Raw genomic sequence first — 19,647 nt, 5'->3', positions numbered from 1 at the left:
ACATGGATCAGATTGCAAATAAGTGTCCAAAAACATCTTTTTCGTATTCTAACCGGTTCTTATTCTTAACCACATGTCTAAAATTACTACAACTCTAAACATAACATCTAAAACTCCTTTACTCTTTAGTAAGTGTCACTAATGGTTGTCTTTCTCCCTTTAGTTTTGTATGATGTTATGACCTTTTCATTATATTACTTTATGTTCATGGGTTGGATAATCCGATTTTGTCCTTATTTAATATATTTATTTTTGTTATTAAAAAATTTATATAATATTATATTATACATATCGTATGGGTCGGTCGATCGGTTATAACATGACTCTTCTCTTATGTCCTTCGTCGTACATTCTCATCACAACATCGGTCATCGACCTTTCAAGTTTGATGATATGTACAACATATAATTTATCAAAGCTGTAAGAGATAATTAATACATAGTTTTATATTTTTGCTTTAAACATTTATTTATTTATTTCTTGTGTGAATTTTCACAGATCGAGTTACTTAACACGATGATTTTCTTAGAACAAATATTTCATTAGGTTAACATCATAAGCTCCTAAAATCAACACTCCCCAAGTACCTGTCCGGATTATTAAGTGAAACGGTGTTAAATTACTATATATGTTTCTATTTTCCAAACAAAATTTGAAGGTTATACGTCTTCCTTAAATAGTTTTCTAAAGTATTTATCAGTGTCTACATTAACCACTTCATAATTATAACATGAAAAAGAAAATGAAAATATGCAGTGCACGAGAGGTGCAAGCAGAGTTCATATTCTTTACTAGTAGTTTTGTAGTATTATATTTGACTGTGCTTTCAAATCGATATCAGTATCCATCGATATATTTTAAAAACACAGTATAATAGCAGTACAGAAAAACAAACAGAAAATCTAAATTCGTGCATCAACGCTTCTAGTACAGGCCATGTATGGCTGTCTTATTTAGTTTATGCATTAATAGTCGTCGATGCTGATTGCAACTTCACTCCTCGGGAAGAGGAGCAGAAGAAGGTGCAGGATAAGGAGGAACAGTGAAATCTGAAAACCACACAAACCAACAAATTCGTTAGTAGTTAGGTTACAGGTAATGCAAAATGAAAACTAAACAATCATGTAGAAATTTGCATATCTAACTTGACGTCACAAAATCGACTTGTAAGATAAGAGTTGGATAAATAAGTTACCTCCACACTGGAGTCCGGCAGGAACATCGATTCCACATGCTCTGGAGACAAAGACAGTTCTGTTGAGTTCGATTCCATTCCTAGGACCAATACCAGGAGGCCTAGAAGCGATGTAATCGCAGGCACATTGCTGATCTATGTTCTGTTCTCTGAGCTCAGCGCAGCACTCTGGAGATGGCTCCGTTGGGCCATCCGGTCTGTAGAACTCCTGACATTGCTCGAAAATAGCACTCAAGTTTCCTCCACATTGTGCCGAAGCCCCTTGCAGGTTCACTACCACTAACATTGCACCAACCGTCACCATTAATGCAAACTCTCTCTTTCCCATTCTCACTCTGCTTCCTTCAAATCCCTTCTCAACTTATTTCCTCACACTTTTGATCGTGGAATCCTCGCTTTTGGATCACCTATTTATACACCAAACCCTAACAAAAACACATAGTTCATAACATAACTGTTCAAGTAAGATTAAGACGCAAGTTTTGACTTTTTTTTTTATATTTTTCATTATTTTTTGTTATTTAATCTTTTTATTAAGTGGATAATATGAAACTATCTTGTTTAGTCATCTAGTTTGTTGTGGCTGATAAGAATCCATTGTTGTTTTCCAATGAATGCAATTTCATTGTCTATTAAACATAAATTTCATATTTGTTAATATGTGAAAAAAAAATTAACAGAAAAATTAAATAGTAAAAATACAAAAAATAGATATAAACATTTTGAATGTTCAACTTATTCAATAAAAAATTTTAATAACAGTTCAATTAAAAATATTTAAATTTATGAGTGATTTACAAATAAATTAAATCTATAAAAAAAACTTTATTATAAAAATGTATTTTTTTATCTTTTATATATATATATATATATATATATATATATATATATATATATTAATGATCCAATAAAATATTAATAAAATTATTTAGACTTTATAAAAGTTTTGCTTTCAATAGCAAAATAATTAGACAGATAACTAACTGAGAGATGATTTTCTTGTAGTCTTTAAATGGCTTCTAATACGATTCTTGAAGAAGCAATCTCATAGAATCTTACAATAATGTATATTAATGTATGATTCAGATGGAGTTTAATTAAGTTAGTTGAACATCAATCACTTTTACTTTTTAAATTATTTTCATGCATTGTAAATTAATATATAAATCATTTAACTTGTCTATATGTATATTAAAATTGTAAAAATTGTTTGTAGAGGTTTTCCTGAATTTATTCAAATTCAATTAATGAAGATATGCATTGAAATTTTACACTCATCTTGTATAAACTTGAAAATCATTTTATCCTGCTTTGTGTGAGGAGAAAGTAAAGTAATTATCGGGATTCAACAAATTGTCATACCCAGTTTTGTTAATATAATGGTAAAGTATTTTTTTTAAATGAAATAATTTTTAATAAATTATTCTTGTAGTCGTTGAGTTTTTTTTTAAATTATAATTTATTTTAATTTTATATTAAAAAATTCAAAACGGAAACTATTCTAGCCTTAATCAAATAGTTGTTTTTTTTTGGTGTAAAATTTACTTAGTAATAAAAAACCTTATTATAATTTTACGGATTAAATATTATTTAATCTTTTAGCTTTAAAAATAAATAAAGGTAGTTCATTATTTAACACAAATGTATTAACTGTTGTTTGTGTTAAAAGATCTACCTGACATTTGAGTTATGTAAAATGGTGTAAATAATCCAAAAAATGTTATTTTAACATATCAAATAAATTTAATGTCAATTGGATTAGAATGATTATATTAATTATTTTAAAAGTTTGAGAATCAAGTTGTATCAAAATTTTAAATGGATGAATTTTAATTTTTTGTTAAAATGTAAAGACTAAAAATATATTTAACCTACGATTATCATTTCTTATCATTATGTTGTCAAAAGTTCATGGAATTCATTATTTATTTATCAAGTCTTATTATTTTATTGGTATTACTAAGATTAATTTGACTCAATATATAAAAGTATATAAAAAAATTGTTACTAATATTATTCCTTGATAGGAGACTATCCATCAAGTAAGGAAATATATAAAATTATGAATCATATAACATGTACATGAGTTATAATGTTGATTTAGTCGTAAAACTAACAAGAGAGTCTATTAACATTTGGGAGAAATCAAATTTGTTTGAATGGTTTAAAACAGAAGATGAGGGATAATAAGTTAAACTCTCTCTATTAACAACTGACATATGTGGATTAAAGAAAACATATATTATGTACAAAACAAAAATTAATATTTTTTTAACCATTAATATTTATTTTATACTTTTAAGTAATTAAAATTAAATATTTTATCATTTTAAAATTAGTTATTAGAAAAGTATTAAATTTTTATTTGTAATTATTATGAGAAAGTTACTAATAATAGTAATAACATATACATCTTTAATTTTCTTAGTCCGGATTACGACATGAGGTTTGAATTTGGATTCCTTACCTAGAAGGACACAGACAATGTATTAAACTTAATTAATTGAGTCTGGCTCAAAATAATTTATTTTCTTTGAAAACACAATGAAGCTTTTCCACACATAATAAAAAGATAATTATGGTTCTCAATTTTTTTTTTCATGTTGGCAGGACCAAACGGGATGCATAGTTTTGAATTAAAAATATTTGATGGTCGAGTCTAACTTATATTTTAAAATATTTAAAATAGTTATAATATTTTATTTAACTTGGTCTTATATTAGATTTACGGATCAACAACATACTATTTTTTCTGAAGTAGAAATTAAAAAAAAATGACAATTTATCTATAGATATATCATTGTTTAAAAAATAAAATTAAATATTTAACAATAAAGCACTATTTCAGTATTTATTTAGTACAAAAAAATAATAGTTAATGACATAAAAAAAATATGAAATATTTATTATTGATCTCCTTAGATACATTATCTCTTTCTTTGCTTAGCATTTTTTAATCTATCATTGATAATAAATTATATTAAGTTAGGACAATTGAGCAATTCTTTTGCATCTATGATTGATAATAAATTATATTAAAATTTATAAGAAAAACATATTATTAGAAAGGATCTCTTACCATCTCATAAAGAAGATTTCACGTCACTTTCACTACTTTGGATGAAGTTGAAGTTGATTAATAATTTTGTTTAAATATTTAAAGAAGAGATTGTACACAATTATTTTCTCACCTTATTTACCTCCCAACCTCTCTCATACTTGACATATTTAAATGGAAGATTATACTCAATAATAATAATTTAATAAGTGTATCTTGTTGACCTTACAATCAATTTTTCATTGATTTGATAATTTTTTATTATTATCTAACATAACTCTCATTTTATTTTTTTATTATTATTTATGGGTTAAGGTATCTTAATTACCTCATATATATATATATATATATATATATATATATATATATATATATATATATATATATATATATATTTTGCTGATAAAAAAAAACCCTCATATTATGATACTTAAAAAATAGACTATATATTTAGGAAGATGTTTATTATTGATTGGTCTGTAACATTCTTTTACATGTATATTGTAAATTAAAATACATATTTCGAAAAGAAAAGTATTATTTTTTTAATACCAATATTCATTTTAGTATCTTATTTTATCATGTATTTCCTATATTGTTTTATACTGTTTATTACTAATATCAAATTAAAACGTTTTTTATGTTCAATATGCATTACGATACTTTTAAAAAATTATCATAATTAAAACCGACATTATTTTATAATATAAATTTTGAATAAAAATTTAATGTAAAAAAAAAATTACTGGACCAGTTCATTAATATGTGAACCTAAACTTAACTATATGAGCATTGTTAATTATTAGACTATATAGACCAAGCTAAGAAAAACCTATTTTAATTTCGCTCATTATTTTGGAAATTTAACCTATAACCTGAATCACAGGTCACATAAAGTGATCCCTGAAACCAAACCTATTTTGACATTAAGTATTTAAATATTAATTAGATTAGTTAGATATTGTTTGACAATAGACATTTTCAAGTAAATTCTAAATAAAATAAAATAATTAAATTATTGATTATCTAATTTTTAATGAGTTCTATTATTTTTTAAAAAATAATAATATTTTCATGATTTTAAACCATAAGAACTAATTGTGGGAATCTAAATTTTTAATTTAGGGACCAATTACTTGAAAAGGTCATAAAATTCAGGGATTAATTACTTACTTCCAATCTTTAGTAATTTTGTTTGAAAAAGTAAGTTCATAATTTACAAGTTTTTGTATATTATAACTCTATATGTTTTTTATATATAAAATATATGTTAATTAATATTATATATATATATATATATATATATATATATATATATTTCTAAAAATTATATTTGTTGTTCACCTTGAATTTAATGTCACTTGTAACCATTTTTTTTTTTCAAGAAGTGAACATAGCCTTATGGGTTGTGCTTGGGTGGTCCACTAACAAATGGCAAGACTTTTATCCCGGAATAGTAATCCTTTATACCACAATCAAGAACAACTAACTACACATCAATACATAAAGGTGGGTATAATTTTTAAAATAGTATAAAAAAATTCATATTATGGCGTTTTTTTAAGATACTTATGTCACTTTAATCTAGGTACACTAATGCTCAAGATAAATAAAAGATTCTCTTCAGAACTAATTTTATAAGATAAAATTATTCTTATTTATATTATAAATTATGTCTTAATTTTTTAGATTATGTGAGATCTTTAGTATATATTCTGATGTTGAAACATAGTATATATATCGAGAATAAATATTTGTGATGATCTAATAATAATGGATCGCAAGATATATTCAACAAGCTTTATTAAGATAAACTTTATATATTTTCATTTATAATTATGATATGTTTAATTAAGTAAGTTAGTTCACAATATTTGTGTATGTAAGTTAAATTTAAATGAAGGTATTGTAGATTTATTTACAGATTAGGCGCAGTTTGTGTAATATGTATATTATAGTTTTAAGGGGTGTGGAACATAGCTTTTAGATAACAGATTCAAGAAACACGTATTAATCAAGTATCTACTAATTTATACATAAAAAAACTCACTTTCACTGTTGGATCAGAAGTAACTTGAGATTTTGAATGTTCAATGTTTTTTCATGTGTTTTCTGATAAGGTCTGAAATTATTTTGTATATATGAGCACGTAATATTTTTAAATTTTTTAATATATGAGATTATAAGGTTTATTAGCACTAGATCTGGTATGTGAAAGGAGACTACAAAATGTTAGTATTTATGTTTCTTGTATTTATGTTGTGTATATAAGTTGAAGTAATCCAATTGTTTTTATTGATAAAAAAAAATAGAGAATGAGTTTAAATATAACCCATTTAAAATGATGATTATCTTATATATATATATATATATATATATATATATATATATATATATATATTATAAACTGACTTATTTTTTTATTGACATAAAATCTCTCTAACGTCAATAAACACAGTTTTTTGTAGAAACATGTGGTAGAAGAGATTAATTTTGTCTTTTTTTTTTCAGAAGAATACTAATATTGTTTATTCCAATAGTAACCATTGTACTAAATTCTTCTTGAGAATTTTTCAAGAAGTGTACGTAACTTTATATACACATAAGAAACCATAGAAAACTATATCATACACTTAATTCGTGTATATATATATATATATATATATATATATATATATATATATATATATATATATATATATATATATATATATATATATATATATATATATATATATATATATATATATATATTAATGTTCTTATCTTATTAATTCATTAATTAATTAATTTCTAAAGTTATTAATTCATTAAATTAATTAATATATTTATTTATTGAATTTTAATTTATTAATTTGACAACCTTTAACTAGTTTTCTTTGAACTTATTAATTTAATAACTTCTTAACTTATTAGCTTATTGTTTTATGATGTTAATTTATTATTTTCTTATCTTTTTAAGTGACATAATTTCTTTGATTCTTACCATCATCATCATTATTATTATTATTATTATTATTATTATTATTGATTATTGATTATTATTATTATTATTATTTTGTTATTATTATTATTTTTTATTTAAACATTATCACTATCATACACTACAAAAAAAATCCTTAAATTAACAATCATTTGAGAGAAAAAATAATTAGTCACTATACTGATTAATTTAGATACCAATTTATAAACTTAAAATTATTGGTATAAAAAGTAGTCTCTATTATAAATAAAAAGGTTAAAATTGGTGTGTGAATTGGACTTTAAATTGGTCTTTAATCTTAGTTAGAAATGTTTTGGCTACCAAATGAATTAGTGTCTAAATTGGTCTCTAATTAATTAGTGACCAATTTATACATTAATTAATTTAGAAATCAAAACCTTGGTAGATAATATTAATAACCAGTTTAAGAGTCTAATCCACAAATTAGTTATAATTTTTTATTGATAGAGACTATTTTAGATATCAATAATTTTAATAATTTTAAGTATCTAAATTAATTTTTGGTCTTTAAAATGAATTGTTACTTAAGAATTTTCTTGTAATAGTGATAATTGTTAGTATCCCCACCTGCTATTATATTATATTATATTTATTCTACCAAATATAAAATATAATTAATGTTTGTTTTTTCTCTAAAACAATCCATAGGGAAATAATTTTTTTGGTTTTCTCTTAATCACTTTTATTTAGTAAGTTTAATGATCATATTAAAAGATAATTCTAGAAAGGAAAACCCTGAAGGAATTGTATAATAATAATAATAATAATAATAATAATAATAATAATAATAATAATAATAATAATAATAATAATAATAATAATAATAATAATAATAATAATAATTGGGGTGAATGGGTCGACATCATTTTTTAAATAACGTCGGAGTTTCGAAGGACATACGTTAAATTACGTTTGATTTGGAATGGACATATGTTAAAAAAGTCCCATAATTTGCAAAAATGTCATCAATCATTTTTATAGGGGCATCATTATAGGATTTTTTTTGTGTTAGTGTATGCGCTAGTCAACCCACAACTTCAAGATTGTTTGTCTTATGTCGTTCCTTTCTCTTGTTTGTTCGATTGTCATGATCTCCCGTTCTTTGAAAACCGTTTGGATGATAACTGCAAAAGGTACTTTGATACTAAAGTCAACAGGTGGCCGATCAAAAGGGTATTTAAGTGTTGTAATGCATGTGTCAACAATCACACCTTAAACTTTTATTTATGGCAGTTGTTATGGGTTTTTACTTTTTTGTTGGCCTAATCATGATCCAATCACACCTTAATCAACATTATTTGATTGGTTTATGATTATCATTGGCTAAGTCTTAATCTGACATCTATTTTGCAATCGGTCGGTCTTTCCAGTCATTAGACCTGTTGGTCCACCAGTTCGTCGGCCGACGATCAGCCAACCAGTCGATCGGTCGATTCATCACCGGTTGGTTGATCGATTGGTCCACTAACAAAAAAATTTTGATTTATTTTTTATTTAAAAATTTATTTTATTCCATGTGTTGTTTGATTATAAAAGAACATAACTAATGCATTGTTTTTTACCGTAAATATTCAATACTTGTAACTTATTACACGAAACCATTCATTTAGTGATTCATTGAACCATAATGATGGTCAGGATGAACGATGCTATAATACTAATGCTATCCTTTTAAACTATGCATGCTCATTTAATAATATCTTAAAAATTTTAATAAAGGAGAGCTAATAAAAAGTGGTCAACAAATTGAAAATGAAAATATTCAAACCTTTTGAAATATAATTAAAAGGACTGTAAAGAGACTAATAATGGCATTTGAGATTTATCAAAGTAGAACATTATTGAATCAAAAAAGTAAAAGTAAATAGTAATTGTATTCATTTAATTACTTTTGTCTTGTTTCAAAGAAATTAACGATGATATTCAATATTTTATCGCGAAAAGTTATTTCTCATATATGGAAAGTAAGTTAGAAGACTTCAAATAGTGTAAGTATACTCAATAATTCATTAATTAACCTTTATTCTTTATTTTCTTGAAGTTATAAAACGAAGAAGAGATATGTTAATGCTTACATCATTATTCAATCTTGTTCTACAATTGTTTTGTAGAATGATGAGTTTTCTTCCAATCTTGTTCATTAGTTGTTTCTTTTGTGTTGGTAAAGCAACAGACTGTGGTGGAAATCATGTTACACAAACCATCGTTGTTGGTAAAGTAGGGCACGCAGCATTTAGAACAATTCAAGGAGCCATTGATTCTGTCAAAACTAAAAACGATCAATGGGTGAAGATTCATATAAAAGCAGGCTTATACATGTAAGTTCAAATCATATTCTTATAATAAATTATAACAACACACATTTAAGCAACAAACAATACTTTTGTTATGAAAACATAATAAAATGTTTCATGCATGCGTTGTTGGTCAAGCATATAATTTTACATAATAAAAAGTAAATTCTTAAATTTAATTGTTCTCTGAATGATAATTAGTGTATTATGAAGATACATTAAAGGAATGGTACAAAAAAAATCAACAGAAAATCCAAATTCTCTTTAGAAAAGAGCACTATAATATTAATTTCTTTTTCTTGATTATAACCGTGCAGAGAAACTGTTGTTATTCCCTTAGACAAGCCTTGCATCATTTTAGAAGGAGAAGGTAGCGCAAGAACAATCATCAGTCACTGGGATCACCAATCGATAAACAATAATGCAACACTCTTTTCTTCACCACCCAATGTGATTGCAAGTGGCATTGCTTTCAAGGTAAATGATAGAACAACCATTTTCATGATTCTTCAATATTCTTTATCACTAATCTATTGTTTTGCATTCACAGAACTCATATAACGTGGCCACTGATAAACCTTACGATTTGGGAAGCAGAATCGAACCAGCAAATGCGGTAAATCTGTATGGAGATAAATATTTGTTCCAGGGTTGTAGTTTTATAGGTTATCAAGACACTCTTTATGATCATTGGGGACGTCATGTGTTTAAAGATTGTTACATTCAGGGTGAAGTGGACTTTATATTTGGTAACGGACAATCTTATTATCAGGTAAGTTAGGTAATCTAGTTTCTTTTAAATCTATTAGGAAAAATACTAAAACATTTTTCTTTATGTGTTTTTTTATTTATTTATTTTTATCAGTAATAACTAATATATAAATAAAATAATATTATAGATGTCTCAACCTATGTTCAATAGCAATAAAAACATATGAGATGAGAAATTGAAACTTGAGTGTCTCTTTTGATACTCAAACGGCCCATAAGACAAATCACAAATAAAATGCATCTTATGATATACAGATCCAAAATATTACAACAAATCTATTTATACAATTGTATCATAGGATCATCTTCTACTAAGATATATTTAACATCTTATATCTAACATACAATAGATTTGAAAAAAAAAAAAAAACTGAGGTCCAACTAACTCTTGTAAATCATCTTTTCCATTAGAGTCAACAAGAAATGATCTATTTTTCGGAGTAGCTTGTTTATGATAATTCCAAGATATAATTATCTCCTTTGCAATAAGTTTGTTTATAAATTTAACGATAAAACAACACATAGAACAATGATGGCAACAAGCAATTAGAATAAAAGATAATAACATTAAAGCAAATGAGACTCTTGCTTTTATCCACTTTTGAACTAATATAGGATAATTTGAATACATATTTTTGGACATAGGTACCAATAACTTTGTGTTTGGATGAGGGGTTAACATTGCCAAGAAATTGAAATGCCTAGTAATTGAATTACTTGTAATTGAATTTACTCAATTTCTTAAATAAATTTGGATGATTGTCACTCGGTCTGGATCGACTAGGTCGACCTACGACTCGGACTAGCGTGGCTCGACTTTTGTCTCGACCCAGCCTGACTCGACCTTTAGTTCAAACCGACTTGTCTCAATCTTTTGTCTGACTCAACTCAACTTTTTGGAAATGCGTACTTTTTATGTCCTAACCAATGAACAATTCCACAACTTGGAAAATTTCAATTCCTTCTTTTTTGAGTGAATTTCAAATTAAATTATTTTAGTTATTTGAAATATCTTCTTAAAATTCTTTAATTTCAATTTCCTTTAAATTTTCTTATCCAAACATGTCATTTTCCTTGAACCATGTCCAAGCTTTTAATTTGTCTTTGATATTTTATTTTTCAATCATGTCCAAGCTTTTACTATACTATCCCAAAAATTTCCCCACAATCCCTTTGTTCGTTTCTAAATACAATGGAATTCCTGTGGTCCCATATAAATCTAATCATAACCACCCACGTCACCTTCTGAAACTTATTTTCTTTTATATTCAAGTCAGGCATATAAAATTGATCAAAACGGTGTAAAATTTGGTTATGTTGTGTTGTTAATACTCCAAACTATTTAAAGAAAAAATTCCAAGTAAAGTTAAATACCATACACTCAAAAGAAAAGATTTTGAACTGATTTTTCATATGCACCACACAAGACACATAAATTACAAGATATGCAACTCCTCCTAACTAAATTATCCTTTTTGGCTAAGCAATTCAAACTCACTCATCAAATATGCACTGAGAATTATTTTTAATTCCCAAATTGTTACGAAAAAAATGAAGTTGTTCTCATTGCAATTTTTTTATATGATATTATAAGCTGACTTAACATTAAATTTGTTTATAGAATTGTTCGATCAATGCTGTGGGGAGAGCTCGAAAATCAGGAGGATTTGTGACGGCTCAGGGAAGAAATTCCCCAGATGATCCAAGTGGTTTTGTATTCGAAGGAGGTTCCATTAATGGGAATGGTAAAGTGAATTTAGGAAGAGCATGGAGACCCTATGCAAGAGTCATATTTCGTAATACATATTTTTCTGACATTATAACTCCTCAAGGATGGGTTGCTTGGGGAGCTGCTAGTAATCCGTAAGTTCATGTTTGTGTTAAAAAAAGTATTTTTGCTTTATGTTGATATATTTTATATTTTAGAAAACGCCTTCAGCATTATATTATTTCATGTTTGTATTAAAAAAGAGTACTTTTGGTTTATATTTTTTGTATCCTTGATTAATTTTTTATTAAATTATTGTAGGAACACGACCACTTTCGCTGAAGTTGATTGTAAGGGACCAGGAGCTAACACTTGGAAGCGTGTTCCGTGGATGAAGAAACTAAGTTCTTCAGAGTTGAATCAATTTTCTTTTGCATCTTTTATCAATAGAGATGGATGGGTTGACAACTTACCAACAATATCTTAATTTATTTTAAGGTGCTTCTATGACTGTACTTGGTGGAGTGATCGTTAATCTTTTTATACTCAACGAAGAAACGTAATAATATGAACCATCTTGTATACTTTTGATAAGGCAAAATTAATAATTTGATCTATGTTCAATTCAATTTTGTCCAAACTAAACTCTCGATTTCGAATTTTAATCTAGATATATTCAACTGAATTTTGTCCGAGACTAATTCGACAAAATTTCAATCGAAATGTCTCGATTAAATTTCGGTCTATTTCTACCATGGCAGCAAGAGAATGGATCAAATATATATTTAGAAAAAATATATATACATAGGAAACCACACACACTAATTGATTAATTCATTAATTAATGCCTAAAGTTATTAATTCATTAAATTATTTAATATATTTATTTATTGAATTTTTAATTTATTAATTCGACAACGTTTACCTAGTTAATTCTTTTTTATTTATGAATTTACTAACTTCTTAAGCTTATTAGCTAATTATTGTTTTATGATGTTAATATATTATTTTCTTATCTTTTTAAGTGATATAATTTCTTTGATTCTTAATAATAATAATAATAATAATTATTATTATTATTTTTTATTTTGTTATTATTTTTTATTATTTAAACATTATCACTATCACACACTACAAAAAAATTTAACAATTTTTTGAGAAAAAAATAATTAAATTAATTACTATAACGACTAATTCATATACAAATTTATAAATTTAAAATTATTTATATAAAAATAGTCTATGTTGTGAATAAAAAGTTATAACTGGCGTGTGAATTAGACTTTAAATTGGTTTTTAACCTTAAGTACAAATATTTTGGCTACCAAATGAATTATTATCTAAATTAGTCTTTAATTAATTAGTGACCAATTTATATACTAATTCATTTAGTAATTGAAACCTCTTGGTAGATAATGTTAGTAACAAATTTAGAGTCTAATTCACAAATTAGTTGTAATTTTTTATTCATAATATAGACTATTTTAGATATCAGTAATGTTAAGTATTTAAATTAATTTTTAGTCTCTAAAGTTGATTACTATTTAAGAATTTATTGATAATTGTTAGCATACCAACCTACTATTATATTATATTTATTCTACCAAATATCAAATATAATTAATGTTTGTTTTTTCTATAAAACAATCCATAGCGAAAGAATTTTTTTGTTTTTCTTTGAATCACTTTTATTTAATAAATTTAATATTACATTAAAAGATAATTCTATAAATGAAAACCATGAAGGAATTGTACAACAACAATAATAATAGTTATTTCGGTATGGGTCGGTCAAATATGCACAACTTCAAGATAGTTTGTTTTACGCCTTTCCTTTCTATTGTTTATTTGATCTTCAAGATCTTCTGTTTGAAAACCGTTCTAATGGTAATTGCGGTAGATACTTCGACGTTGAGTCAATAAGTGACTCATAGAAAGGTATTAAATGTTATAATCATAGGTCAACCACCATACTTTATACTTCTATATATAATAGTTGTTATAATCAGTTGGTCTTGCCAATCGTCAAGGTTATAAGTTCACCAGTTGGTCAATTGATGGTCAATGTTGGGAATAGTCTAAGTGTGAGTCAAAAGTCTCATATTTGATAGAAAAGATAAAATTAAACACTATATAAGAATAAAGACCTATAACAATATTGCCTTAAGGTTTTGGTGTAAAAGTGATGTCTAAGGTCTTATATGTGTAAGACTAATGTTATATAATCATATAGAACCATAATCTCTCAATGATCATGTCTATAACTGTATCATATATGAAAATTTATATAACCTATCAGTCAGTCACCAATTGGTCGGTTGATCACCGGTCAGTCGGTCGATTCGTCCACTAACAAAAAAATTTGATTTCTTTTTATATTTATAAAATTATTTTATTCCGTGTGTTGTTTGAATCTAAAAGAACATAACTAATGCAATATCTTTAAACCGTTAATATTCAATACATGTAGTTTTACACGAAACCATTCATTTAGTGATTCATTGAAACATAATGATGGTCAGATGAATGATGCTATAACACTCATGCTATCCTTTTAAACTATACATCCTCAATTAAAACGTGAGCTAATAAAAGTGGTCAACAAATTGAAAATGAAAGTATTTAAACCTTTTCTTGAAATATAATTAAAGGCATTTTAGATTTATCCAAGTAGAACTTTATTGAATCAAACAAATAAAAGTAAATAGTTCATTGTATTCATTTATTAACTTTTGTCCCGTTGTCCATTAATTATCCACCGTCTTCTTTCAAAGAAATGCACTATGATATTCAATATTTTATCGCGAAAGTTATATCTCGTGAATGGAAGGTAATTTAGAAGACTTCAAATATTGTAAGTATACTCGATAATTAATTAATGAAAAATGATATTTTAACTACTAAATTTTGATAAATTTGTCTTATAATATGAGGTGACATTTTTTTAAGTGGTTTTGGAATATTAAGAATGAGAAAATGGAAGAATAAAAAATCACTTAAAAAATGACACCTAAGGTTGTAAGAGAAAATTGTCAAAATTTAATAGTCAAAATATCATTGTCCTTAATTAATTAACCTTTTTTCTTTATTTTCTTGAAGTTATAAAACGAAGAAGTGATATGTTAATGCTTACAACATTATTCAATCTTGTTCTAGAATTGTTTTGAAGAATGATGAGTTTTCTTCCAATCTTGTTCATTAATTGTTTCTTTTGTCTTGGTAAAGCAACAGACTGTGGTGGAAATCATGTTACAGAAACCATCATTGTTGGTAAATATGGGCAAGCTGCATTCCGTACAATTCAAGCTGCCATTGATTCTGTAAAAACTAACAATGATCAATGGGTGAAGATTCATATAAAAGCAGGCTTATACATGTAAGTTCAAATCATATTCTTATATAACAGCACACATTTAATCAGCAAACAATACTTTTGTTATGAACTGCATAATTTTGTTATCCAACATATTTTTTTTACTTTGATTCTAATATTAGAACTACATCTGTTGTTTCTCTGCATGACTTTCAAAATACCAACACAGTATAATTTTAATGTTCAAACAGAGGATAACATCAAAAAATCTAACAAAGAAAATTCTCAAAGTTAATAGTTCTATCTACCCTGAAATTATCTAGAAAAAAACACCATAGCATAGCATTCATTTCTTTTTCTTGATTATAACTGTGCAGAGAAAGTGTTGTTATTCCCAAGCACAAGCCTTGCATAATTTTAAAAGGAGAAGGTAGCCGAAGAACAATCATTAGTCATTGGGACCACCATTCGATAAACAATAATGCTACATTCCTTTCTTTCGCACCCAATGTGATTGCAAGTGGCATTACTTTCAAGGTAAATCATAGATAGAACAACCATTTTCGTGATTCTTCAATATTCTTTATCACTAATATATTGTTTTGCATTCGCAGAACTCATATAATGTTGCCATTTATAAATCTAACGATTTGAGAAGAAAAATCGAACCAGCAAATGCGGCAAAAGTATATGGAGATAAATGTTTCTTCCATAAGTGTAGTTTTATAGGTTATCAAGACACTCTATTTGATCATTCGGGACGCCATTACTTCAAAGATTGTTACATTCAGGGCGATACGGATTTTGTATATGGTTACGGACGATCTTATTATAGGGTAAGTTACATAAACTTGTTTCTTTTAAATCTAGGTTTAATTAGTCAGATGGTATCCACTTTTAATTTAGATGTGTCAGCTTGGTACCTGTTCCTATCGTTTCTAAAAAGGTGTCAATCGAATCCTAACTTTTAAAAAAATGTATCAATAGATCCTTTTCAGACCAAAATTATTAACACAGTTAAATTTATTCATGACTTTTATCACTAGATTCTAATATAAATAGCAAAATTTAAATATTAATACTGTTAACAACAATTTTTTTTTGAAAAAAATCTAATTGAAACATCTTTTCAAAAGTTTGGACTCAATTGACATCCTTTTAAAAACGGGTATCAAATTGACACATATGAACGAAAATAGGTATCATCCGACTAATTAAACCTTAAATATATTCTCATAATAAAATACTGAAACTTTTTTCTCTCTCTTTTTTTTAGAATTGTTCGATCAAGGTTATGGGGAGAAATCCAAATTTACCAGGTTTTGTGACAGCTCAGGGAAGAAAGTCACGAGATGATCGTAGTGGTTTTGTATTCGAAGGAGGTTCCATTAAAGGGAATAGTAAAGTGAATTTGGGAAGAGCATGGAGACCCTATTCAAGAGTCATATTTCGTAATACATATTTTTCTGACATTGTAACCCCTCAGGGATGGGTTGCTTGGACAGCCGCGAACAATCCGTAAGTTCGTGTTTGGGTTAAAAAAAAAAGTATTTTTGGTTTATATTGATATATATTTTATATTTTAGAAAACGCCTAGAGAATTATATTATTTCGTGTTTGTTTTAGAAAAAGAGTACTTTTGGTTTATATTTTAGGTGATTTTTTTTATATGTTTGATTAATTTTTTATTAAACTATTGCAGGAACACGACCACGTACGCTGAAGTTGATTGTAAGGGACCAGGAGCTAATACTTCGAAGCGTGTTCCGTGGATGAAGAAACTAAGTTCTTCAGACTTGAATGAGTTTTCGTTTGCATCTTTTATCAATAGTGATGGATGGGTTGACAACTTATCAACAATATCTTAATAAATTATTTTATTTTTCCTAAATTGGGTTAAGGTGCTTGTATGACTATTGTTAATCTTTGTGTACTCAACGAAGAAATGTAGTAGTTTCTAATATGAACCATCTTGTATACCTTTAATAAGACAAAATTCATAAATTTATCCTATGTTTAACTAATATATATATATATATATATATATATATATATATATATATATATATATATATATATATAATTGAATATTTCTTTTAAAATAATTCAATATTAATTTTTTATTAAATTAATATTATCATCATTTGAAAGATTTACATGTTAAACACATGTTAAAATATGTGTTGTTTTCTATCTTGGAATCTTTCTAATTTAACATGCATTTCAAATTTTGATAAGTGACAGTTTCTAAACGGTTTGATACATATTATTTCTCAAATTTTGACATATGAAAGATTCCAAATAACATTAATATCAAAAGAGACTACATTGAGTGTTATAAAAAAAATAGAAGACCACATAGAGTCTTTTTAAAAAATAATGCACCACATTGTGTTGTTTAAAAAAATATATTAAATTATTCTAAAACCATAGAAACTTAATTTGAGTGAAAATAATAAAAAAAATTAAATGTTTAAAAGATTACTAATTAAGTTCTCTAAATAACTAAAGGTAAATAGTCTATTATTATGCTATTCATTTATTACTTACTGCAATAATGTCTTTTAGATTAAAATATATAATGTATTTATTGTTATTGTTTGGTTATGTATTAATTAATTTGTAACTGAATTGTTATTTCTAGAAGCTAGTTTGTTTATATTTTTTATTTTATTACTTTAGGATAGTGGTAAATTTGTTCGCATAATACTAAACATATGTAGTAATTAGATATTTTAGTGTATAAGTATGCACATATTTATTTAATGAATAAATAAATCATATTTTGACGTGGTAATTAGCTATTTTAGTGTATCAGAGTCATTATAGAAAATGAGAAGATAATACGATAAACCTAAAGAATTGTAGATTAAAAGAGTTTCGTCACAGTAATGTTCTTTGTTTATAATAACTTTATAATGAAATCGTTGTGTTGTTTAAGTCTTGTTTAGTTTTTACATGGTAAGAACCTATCAGGACAGTAAAAATAATTATATTGACATGACTTTTTTTTTTCTGGTATTGAAATCTATATTGGTGTGTGGTGTTGTGCTTATGATTCTATGCAGATCCATATACTAGCATTAAGAGTGATAGATCAAGTTCATGTTCTATAGTCTTCTTTATTATTATACTTTTTTCTTGTAATTTGGTGGACAACAATTACGGAAAAGAAAAATGTATGGATTAGATTTGTTCTTATTGTTTTTTTCTTTTTTCCTTCCTACTTTGTTTAATTTTTGTATATGGGTTGCTCCTATTAATATATTTGTTATTGTTGAAAAAAAAAAAAACTGTATGATTTAACTCAATTGACAATCATAAAACTGCCATGACATAAGTGGAAGACCAAAGAGAAATGGATGATTGATAGATGGTGTGGTCTTAATTCAAGAACATGTATAAGTGGGGTGCATCTCGTACGTAAATTATAAATGAGTGGTCCGGTTCGATACGGTGGGTGAAATAGAATATTCAAAAAATTTTGTTTGGATAAGTTTTTTAAAGAATGACTCTGATATCATATTAGAAGTGAAGTTTAAACCTAACTTAACCTCACAAAACTGATTTGTAAAAGAGGTTTGCACTCCATTTATATTATGAAATTGTTTTATTTATGATCGATGTGGAATTCCAATACAAATATAAAACTAATTTGATTTAAAAGAAATAACTAAGTTTAAAAAGATAAAACAGTAAAATAATCAATTTAATTTAAAAAATAACTACCTTTAAAGACTATAAATTATAAAATTTTAAAATAATAAAATACATGTGAGGGACAGGTGAATAAGATGACGGTATAAGATAATATCTATGTTAACTATTAACAGAAAAGTTAAAGACAATGACTAAATTAAAAAAAATATATATATATATATATATATATATATATATATATATTTATTTATTTATTGAGTAGATCATGAAAATTCACATAAAACCTTTTAAATCTATCATGCACTTAAAACTTGTTAGGTTTATATATTATCGAGAGATTGTGGTGGTTACGTATATATGATATTGATTTTATATATATAAGGTATTTGACACCACTTCAACTCTAAAACTTTAAGATAATGATATTATAGACTTTTATTCTTATATAGTGTTTAATTTTGTCATTTTCTATCTAACATGAGACTTTTAACTCATACTTAGACTATTTTTAAAAAACTTAGTTAATTCTTCATTTAATTACCTTTGTCCTGTTTTTCATTGATCACTATCTTCTTTCTAGAAATGCATTATGGTAATTAATATTTTACTGGGAAAGTAATTAATTATGAATGGAAATTAATTTA

The 19,647-nt window shown here is 25.8% G+C and overlaps 3 protein-coding genes across 3 annotated transcripts; 2 read left to right on the top strand and 1 right to left on the bottom strand.

Moving 5' to 3' along the window:
- Positions 1-778: 778 nt before the first annotated feature.
- LOC114195484 (uncharacterized) lies at positions 779-1,590 on the bottom strand. The gene is made up of 2 exons (XM_028085972.2): positions 1,196-1,590; positions 779-1,049 (listed from the first exon to the last, which is right to left on the bottom strand). Exons 1-2 carry the CDS (start codon positions 1,521-1,523, stop codon positions 994-996), a joined length of 384 nt encoding a protein of 127 aa, XP_027941773.1. The 5' UTR covers positions 1,524-1,590; the 3' UTR covers positions 779-993.
- A 7,764-nt stretch (positions 1,591-9,354) lies between these two features.
- On the top strand, positions 9,355-12,614 carry LOC114193041 (putative pectinesterase 10). The gene is made up of 5 exons (XM_028082734.2): positions 9,355-9,575; positions 9,869-10,028; positions 10,102-10,323; positions 11,944-12,185; positions 12,352-12,614. Exons 1-5 carry the CDS (start codon positions 9,370-9,372, stop codon positions 12,515-12,517), a joined length of 996 nt encoding a protein of 331 aa, XP_027938535.2. The 5' UTR covers positions 9,355-9,369; the 3' UTR covers positions 12,518-12,614.
- A 2,564-nt stretch (positions 12,615-15,178) lies between these two features.
- LOC114195588 (putative pectinesterase 55) lies at positions 15,179-17,351 on the top strand. The gene is made up of 5 exons (XM_028086108.2): positions 15,179-15,406; positions 15,721-15,880; positions 15,958-16,179; positions 16,620-16,861; positions 17,046-17,351. The coding sequence occupies exons 1-5, from the start codon at positions 15,201-15,203 to the stop codon at positions 17,209-17,211; spliced, it is 996 nt and encodes a 331-aa protein (XP_027941909.1). The 5' UTR covers positions 15,179-15,200; the 3' UTR covers positions 17,212-17,351.
- Positions 17,352-19,647: the final 2,296 nt, after the last annotated feature.

Source organism: Vigna unguiculata, chromosome 8 (assembly GCF_037176805.1).
Source record: "Vigna unguiculata cultivar grain cowpea cultivar isolate G323 ecotype 2 chromosome 8, ASM3717680v1, whole genome shotgun sequence".
Lineage (NCBI taxonomy): Eukaryota > Viridiplantae > Streptophyta > Magnoliopsida > Fabales > Fabaceae > Vigna > Vigna unguiculata.
The sequence above is the reverse complement of the archived record's forward strand: the minus strand, read 5'-3'. Positions and strand labels throughout refer to the sequence as shown.

Bases quoted from the DNA above. Each gene is read 5' to 3' on its own strand.
- LOC114195484 (XM_028085972.2), bottom strand. From the start codon at position 1,523: ATGGGAAAGAGAGAGTTTGCATTAATGGTGACGGTTGGTGCAATGTTA. The intron at 1,050-1,195 runs GTAACTTATTTA...TGTGGTTTTCAG, and splicing joins TGCCGGACTCCAGTGTGGAG to ATTTCACTGTTCCTCCTTAT.
- LOC114193041 (XM_028082734.2), top strand. From the start codon at position 9,370: ATGATGAGTTTTCTTCCAATCTTGTTCATTAGTTGTTTCTTTTGTGTT. The intron at 9,576-9,868 runs GTAAGTTCAAAT...ATAACCGTGCAG, and splicing joins ATAAAAGCAGGCTTATACAT to AGAAACTGTTGTTATTCCCT. The intron at 10,029-10,101 runs GTAAATGATAGA...TTGCATTCACAG, and splicing joins CAAGTGGCATTGCTTTCAAG to AACTCATATAACGTGGCCAC.
- LOC114195588 (XM_028086108.2), top strand. From the start codon at position 15,201: ATGATGAGTTTTCTTCCAATCTTGTTCATTAATTGTTTCTTTTGTCTT. The intron at 15,407-15,720 runs GTAAGTTCAAAT...ATAACTGTGCAG, and splicing joins ATAAAAGCAGGCTTATACAT to AGAAAGTGTTGTTATTCCCA. The intron at 16,180-16,619 runs GTAAGTTACATA...TCTTTTTTTTAG, and splicing joins ACGGACGATCTTATTATAGG to AATTGTTCGATCAAGGTTAT.